Source organism: Uloborus diversus, chromosome 1 (genome assembly GCF_026930045.1).
Source record: "Uloborus diversus isolate 005 chromosome 1, Udiv.v.3.1, whole genome shotgun sequence".
Classification (NCBI taxonomy): Eukaryota; Metazoa; Arthropoda; class Arachnida; order Araneae; family Uloboridae; genus Uloborus; species Uloborus diversus.
The window spans coordinates 221426446-221434360 of record NC_072731.1 but is presented as its reverse complement, the minus strand read 5'-3'; the positions used below and the strand labels follow the sequence as shown (position 1 = coordinate 221434360).

The window sequence follows — 7915 nt, the reverse complement described above, 5'->3', positions numbered from 1 at the left end:
CCACTCTCTCCCTTGTCAGAAACTGTCACAATTTCAAGATCCCTTCTGGACGATGCTTGTCCGTTCAATTTAGGTAACGTTTAAACTGATACAGAGAACATCTTATTTAAAATAATTCTTATTTTATTTACATTATGTACAAATGCCGCTTCTTGGCTAGCAAACAACTGAAGATAATATAATGGAATCATTGAGTGAATATAATGCTTTAAATTAAGGTTGTTCATACAAATTCATAGTCCTTGGACGTTATAAAGAGTAAATGAAAGGGTTACTTTCCGGTGATTCCAGTCCGTGGTATGAAGAATACTGTTGAGGTTGACTTTTCCCGAACTAAAGTAGAAGGGCCGGTTATGCTCCAGCGACCTATGGATTATGCGCAAACCGCGGCTTGTAGGAAATACCTCGAAACAGTCCACTCGAATACTGCCTGGGCTATGAACGAACTGAAGACGACCACACACAGCGCAACTCGCGCTTTTATCCAATTCACAGCGTATGACGTTGAATCTCCTAATTTGCATTTCGGGGCGGAGACTCTCCATGCTCCCCCGCGTTGGATGAAAATCCAAAATTAAATTCTTCATACGGCAAGGCCACTATTTTCGTAATTGATCGTTTGTAGACAGCCGATGAGGTTTTCACGTCGACGACTCGCACTAAACCATCATCTCCAGGGTAGACTTTAGTTATTCGGCGAGACACCAATGCAGAGGCGGCCGGTTGTCCTCCCTCAGCAGCACCAGTTGACCCACTTTGACGTTTGAAGTCGCCTTACGCCACTTGCATCTCTCTTGCATCTCTGTTAGGAACTCTTGAGACCATCTGTTCCAGAACCTGTTACGAATACATTGCACTACTTTCCATCTACAAGAAAAAGCAGAATTAGTTTCAGCAGAATATTATTCAGGAAAAGACAGAAGGGGTGCACCTATTAAAAAGTGCCCTGGTGTAAGAGGCTGTAAGTCCATCGGGTCAGCAGACAAAGGGGTTAAAGGCCTGCTATTTAAACATGCTTCTATTTGAATCAATAAGGTTGAAAGTTCTTCGAAATTAAGAATAGCAGAATTAGACGCCTTGATTAAATGCTTTTTCACAGTCTTAATGTTAGATTCCCATAATCCCCCAAAGTGAGGAGTAATGGGAGGGATGAAATGCCAGTTTATGTTTTCTTCTGTGGCATAGTTTTGAACATCTTCTGAAGAACAAATAATAGCTTGAGCATTTAAATAACTTCTTGCGCCCTTGAAATTTGTCGCGTTGTCACTAAAAATATCAGAAGGCTTTCCTCTTCTTCCAATGAATCTGCGAAGGCAAGCCAAAAAGGCTCCCGTGCTTAAATCCGATACAACTTCTAGATGTATTGCTTTAGTAGTAAAGCACACGAATAATGCGATATAGCTTTTCAAAGTTACTTTTGACCGCTTAAGATTCGGTTTTGTAATTACTGGACCAGCGAAATCTAATCCACATTTTGAGAAGGCTCGAGCAGGAATTACCCTTTCTTTGGGTAAGTTTCCCATTAGCTGCTTTGAATTTAAAGAATTAGCTTTTAAGCATACGATACACTTTCGAATAATATTTCGAACAGCATTCCGACCTGATATAATCCAAAAGTTTTCTCGAATCAAGAATAGAGTTGTTTGAACACCAGCATGCATAGCTTTTTGATGAAAGTAATCGATTAAAAGTTTTGAAAAATGATTTCTTGGAAGCAAAATTTGATGTTTTTGATCTTCACGCAAATTTGAATGTTTCAGTCTGCCCCCAACTCTTAGAATTAAATTTTCATCAAGAAAAGGACTGAGTGGTAAAAGTTTGTGTGTTGAAAGTAGTGACTGGTTGTTTTTCAATTTACGTATTTCTAATTTGAATTCTTCATCTTGTACAATTTTAATCACCCGAGAAATAGCTTCCGATTTTTCTTCAGATGTTAAAAACCCAAACTTGCGCTTTTCTGCAATAGTTTTACAGTTCTTTATGAACCTCAAACACCAAGCCGTAATTCTAATTAGCTTAACATAACTTGAATAATTTTGAATGAATGGACTTGACTACTTTCAAACAACCGAGTACGCTCTCCGATTCTTCTTGTTCTTGATCCGATTCTTTAACGGGGTGAAAAAACGCGCTTGAATTAATGCTAAAATTTGGGTCAGAAAGCCAAACTGGACCTTTCCACCAAAGTTTATGTTCTTTTAACTTAGATGGCAGAATCCCTCTGCTGGCGCAATCCCCTGGGTTATCTTCACTTCTTACGTGAAACCAATTTTCAACCGGGGTTAGTTTTTGAATTTCCGATACTCGATTTGCGACAAATACTTTCCATCTACGTGATTCCGATTTTATCCAGTCTAAAACGATTTGCGAGTCTGTATAAAAGTAATCGAAATCGGTTACAATCAAAAGTCTATTCTTAATACTTTTATACAAACGACTCAATAATACTGCAGAACAAAGTTCTAATCTTGGTAAAGTAATTTTCCTTAAAGGAGCAACTCTAGTTTTCGCTACTAGAAAACCGACTTTAATTTCACCGTTTTCCAAACGGAAGCGTAAATAAATTACTGCCGAGTAAGCTTTTTGAGACGCATCACAAAATGCATGAATTTCAACGGATTTTGAAATTGAACATTTATCTTTCAAACTTCGCGGAATTTTAATTTCTTTCAAATGCATAAGTTCCGATGCGAATTTTTGCCATTTGCTCATAATCTGTTCTGGTAAATTTTCATCCCAGCCTATTTTCTCGGACCACAGTTCTTGAATTAAAAGTTTTCCTAGTAGGGTTGTTGGTGCTAGAAATCCTAGTGGATCATAAATTTTAGCGATATTGGAAAGTAATTGACGTTTATTCTTTACTTCGCTTGGTGACTTGATTTGTATTCTAAAGTAATCTGCGATAGGATCCCACTCAATACCCAGTACCTTAATAGAGTGTTCTTCCCCCAGTTCTTTAGGATAAATAGTCGCTTTTAAGTCTTCGGGCAAGAATTCTATTACCTTCGGGTCATTTGATAACCACTTACGCAAAGTAAACCCACCTTTTTTCATTAATTCATTCATTTCAAGGACGATATTTCGAGCCTCTGATGTTGAATCCGCGCCTGTAAGTAGATCATCCATATAGAAATCTGTTTTTACGATTTCTGCAGCTTTAGGGAATAAAGATTGCTCATCTGCAGCAAGTTGCTGAATAGTCTTTACTGCTAAATAAGGTGCACATGCAGTGCCGTATGTGACTGTTAAAAGCCTGTAATCTTTGATTTCACTAGTTGAATCGGTTCGCCAAATAATTCTTTGGAAGTCACAATCTTCCTTAGACACTGTTATCATTCGAAACATTTTCTCAATATCCGCGGTTAGTGCGATTGAATGAGTTCTGAAATTCATTAGAATAAAACTTAAATCTAACTGAAGTTTAGGACCCTTGTGTAGAATATCGTTTAGGGATATGTTTTCTGACGATTTTGCAGAAGCATCGAATACTACTCTAAGTTTAGTAGTTGTGCTTTGCTCTCGAATCACACCATGATGAGGCATGTAAAAAGATTTAGACTTTAGCTTTTCATTTTCGGGTACTAACTCCATGTGATTTAAAGCTATGTATTCTTGCATAAAACCCTTGTAACGTTCAGCAAGAATTTTGTCTTTTTCAAATTTCTTTTCTTGAGATAGAAACCTCGAAACGGCTTTAGTCCTGGACTCGCCCAAGTCAATTTCCCTTTTAAAAGGTAACTTTACTGTATATTTTCCACTAATATCCCGTTTAGTTGTGTTTTCGTAGAATTGTTCGCATGTAATTTCCTCGCTGTTTAAATTGTCCTTGTCTTCGTTTGGAATTGAATCCAACTCCCAGAACTTTTGGAGGGTTAAATCCAATTCTTGATTTACATCATGATGAAATGTGTAACTTTTAGATTTGAGAATATGATTAAACCTTTCCCATCAGCAACCAACCCAATTTAGAATCTAATGCACCCGGAGCATTATGTTTGTTTTTTATTTGTTCACCTTCTATCAGGTCTAGAAAAACATCAGCACCGATTATTATGTCCACTGGTCTGGAAATGTGGAACTGCGGATCTGCTAGTTTTAAACTTTTAAGATGAGGCCAATTTACATTGGTCATATTGCAGTTGGGTAAATCAATAGTTAGGTTTTTAACAACCAATGCATCCATAAAGAATTTATTTGAATTGAAATAGGGTGTGAATTCTAATTTTACCATCTTACTCGATTGACTTGTGATTGAATTTCCTATTCCCTTTATGGTGCAATTACAAGTAGCTGAATTAAGACCCAACTGCTGAAAACAATCTTCCGATATTAGAGAATTTTGAGACCCACAGTCGATAAGAGCTCTACAGTCCTGATAACCACCCATAACATCTTTTACTTTAATCATGGCTGTGGTTAATAGTGTTTTCTCAGAGTTATTGGTACCCGAAAGAGATACCGCATTAGAATCATGTTGCATAGTTTGTGATAAATCAGAATTGGAATTTTCCTTCTTCGAGTTTAATTCCGTTTCATGAGTACTAGATTTATTCGACTGACAATGCAGTAAAGTATGATGCTTTCTTGAACATACCCTGCAATGCATTGTTACTTTACAATTGTAAACATCATCATTTTCTCTTAAACAATTAAAACACAGTTTGCGATTTTTAACGAATTCTAGTCTATCCCGGAAGTTCAATCCCGAAAACTTTGGACATCTAAATATCGTATGATTAGAATTGCAGTATGTGCAATTAATGGCTTTTGCAAATGCAGCTTTATTAGATGTTGTGTTAGTATAAGTAAGCGTTTGAGCTTTAGATTTTTCTTCCTTCGCGTAATCTTTTGATGAATCTTTTGATGAGTGTAAACTTCTAGCATTTAATTCTAAGAATTGCATGAATTTCTGATAAGAAGGAAACTCGTCGCTTTCTAAAGTTAACTCCCACTGTCTTCTTATGTTTTCGTCTAGGCGTTTCTGAAGGAAATTTATTAGTATAACTTCCGATAGTTTGTTCAGTTTCAAACCTAACGTGTTCAAATTGCGCACCGATTCATTGCAACAGTCAATCATTTCATGCAGAAATTTTGAAGACATTTTACCCGACTTAATATTGAATATCTTTGTGCATAAGGAATATGCGAGTTCTCGCTTATTATCATAGCGGTTTGAAAGTGTTTCCCATGCTTGAGCGTAATTTGCTTCAACAACAGGAAAACCTTTAATTAATCTGTGTGCGTTTCCCGATACAGCAGCATTTAAATATTGCAATTTTTGACAATTGGTTAATGCTTTGTTTGAACCTATAGCTGAGGTAAAAACTTGCTTAAAACTTATCCAGTTTTGAATATCCCCGTCAAATGTGGGCAAATTGAATTTCGGCAGTTTTAGATTAGGTTTGGGCTCTACCGTTTGACTAACGGTTCGACTAGCACTTTCTTCCGTTGGTTTAAGATCTGAAAGTATTCTTTGAATTTGACTTTTAATGCTATGAATTGATTTCTTAGCTTTACTAAAATTCTCGTAATCATCGGTCTCTTCATCGCTTTCATTTACCATTACTTCTAATATTACGTTATTTAAAATATCTTCCGTGTCTTCTAATTCCGACAATAAATTTTCGTATAGCAAGATATCTGTATTTGGTTTAGCAATAAAGTCATTTAGCATTGATTCGAATCTACCCACTTCTTTTAAATGTAACTTAAACTTAGCTTGAGCTACTTGCAGTTTTTTGGCCATATTAACAGATTAAAGCAGTTTTAATACTTGAATTTTCAAAAAATCAGTTTGCTACTAACCAAGAAGGGCCTCCGGCTCGACGGACCATCTGATGGACGATGCTTGTCCGTTCAATTTAGGTAACGTTTAAACTGATACAGAGAACATCTTATTTAAAATAATTCTTATTTTATTTACATTATGTACAAATGCCGCTTCTTGGCTAGCAAACAACTGAAGATAATATAATGGAATCATTGAGTGAATATAATGCTTTAAATTAAGGTTGTTCATACAAATTCATAGTCCTTGGACGTTATAAAGAGTAAATGAAAGGGTTACTTTCCGGTGGTTCCAGTCCGTGGTATGAAGAATACTGTTGAGGTTGACTTTTCCCGAACTAAAGTAGAAGGGCCGGTTATGCTCCAGCGACCTATGGATTATGCGCAAACCGCGGCTTGTAGGAAATACCTCGAAACAGTCCACTCGAATACTGCCTGGGCTATGAACGAACTGAAGACGACCACACACAGCGCAACTCGCGCTTTTATCCAATTCACAGCGTATGACGTTGAATCTCCTAATTTGCATTTCGGGGCGGAGACTCTCCACCTTCCTTATTGTCAGAAACTGTCATAATTTCAAGAATCTCTCCCTCTTTTGCCACAACTCCTCCCCCTCTTTCTCCCCTCAAAGCACAATAGCATTTGTGTACAGCCCCAAAATAATGTTTCAAAACGAAAATCCAAAAATTCTTTGAATTAATTCCCATGTTTTTTTTCTTTACTTTATTTGTTTCCTGTAAACTATACAGTTTAATGTGGGTAGTTTTAAAACACTATACTCACTCTGATAAATGTTCTCTAACCTTAGAACATTTATTGCATTATAGGCTGATCGGAAAGTCAATAGCTGCTATTTTATTTGCGAAAAAAATGATTGTTACTGTGAGATCCAGCGCTGTTATACACAAGAAAATAAATAATAGTCTCATTGAAGCGTCAGGGAGGCGGGAAGGTTGATGACAGGTTCAGCAATCGAAAATCTTTTGCAATGATGTAATATGTTCTTAACGTTTTGATTGATGTCTTAGCAATAGCTTGATAGCCGAAATAACTTGCTTTTCTAGCGTGTATGATGGATACATTTTAGTGCCTAACTTTTCGGTTTTTTTTTTTTTTTTTGACAAATCTAAAAAGAATTTTAAAAAAACCTTTGTAAGCATCTTCTTAATTCATTTCAAAAAAATTCCACGGGGTTTTTCGCTAAATGCATTTACTGACTGACATTCAAAGCTGCGGTACTTTGAAGTCGTATAACATGAGAATGAATTTGAAATAAATAAATGTACATAACATAATACGAAAAAAACTTAAATAGTATTTACTCCATTCAATTATTTTATTATTTGTTCAGGTATACATAGCTTATGCAAACATGAACATCTGATTCCTACTTGTGAGTGTAAAAAAAGAAAAGCGTATTCTTAATACTTATCATATGTGATGACGTCTTTCTCCCGACAGTCAATCAGAAGTGAGCTTTAAGCAGATATAGATACATACATAAATACAGTCAGATTGTAATAGCACACATGCATAATAGTATCCTAGATACTTGCATACATATCGTCGGACTTTAATAGTAGAAATACATTTTCCTGAAATCCCTGGAAAACAATTACGAAAACATTAAAATTTGTATTTCAATTCACATTTAGAGATACAATAAGCATGATATGCAGTTCCCACGAAAGTACTTTCATACATATATCGTTTCATTTATTGAGAATGTTCTATTTATTCCCTTTCATATCTGTTTATATAGCTTTGCGAAGAGGAAGACATGATTCCTTTCTGACATGCATAAATATCTACGGAGATACCATCTCCCTGTCTTTTGTTTCATAAGAGGCGGATAGTCAAAATTTTGTAATAGCATTCCATTGTTTTAATACAGTGAGTGGTTATTGGAAAACACATTTTAATACAATGAGTTGCTCGGTAATTCATTGTCCCACTCGTTTCTTCTTCCAAGAAATCGATCGTACAACTGTTATTGCAATTGAAGTTGTTTACGTTCGACTGGATTAATATTATATTTTGAAGCATCTGACAAAGAGACAAAATATCGGGTACATGTTAATGTAATTTCCTCTTAATTGGTATCACCGCAACTTTTATTCATCGA

At 35.9% G+C, this 7915-nt stretch overlaps 2 protein-coding genes across 2 annotated transcripts; both read right to left on the bottom strand.

Moving 5' to 3' along the window:
- Positions 1–902: 902 nt before the first annotated feature.
- On the bottom strand, positions 903–1661 carry LOC129218872 (uncharacterized). Its single transcript, XM_054853196.1, has one exon. The coding sequence runs from the start codon at positions 1659–1661 to the stop codon at positions 903–905; it is 759 nt and encodes a 252-aa protein (XP_054709171.1).
- A 355-nt stretch (positions 1662–2016) lies between these two features.
- On the bottom strand, positions 2017–5746 carry LOC129218862 (uncharacterized). The gene is made up of 2 exons (XM_054853186.1): positions 3941–5746; positions 2017–3861 (listed from the first exon to the last, which is right to left on the bottom strand). Exons 1-2 carry the CDS (start codon positions 5744–5746, stop codon positions 2017–2019), a joined length of 3651 nt encoding a protein of 1216 aa, XP_054709161.1.
- Positions 5747–7915: the final 2169 nt, after the last annotated feature.

Excerpts from the sequence above, each read along its gene's own strand:
- LOC129218872 (XM_054853196.1), bottom strand. The coding sequence starts at position 1,661 with ATGCATGCTGGTGTTCAAACAACTCTATTCTTGATTCGAGAAAACTTT.
- LOC129218862 (XM_054853186.1), bottom strand. The coding sequence starts at position 5,746 with ATGGCCAAAAAACTGCAAGTAGCTCAAGCTAAGTTTAAGTTACATTTA. Across the intron at positions 3,862-3,940 it reads GTTGGTTGCTGATGGGAAAG|TTCTGGGAGTTGGATTCAAT; the intron begins GTTTAATCATAT and ends ACCCTCCAAAAG.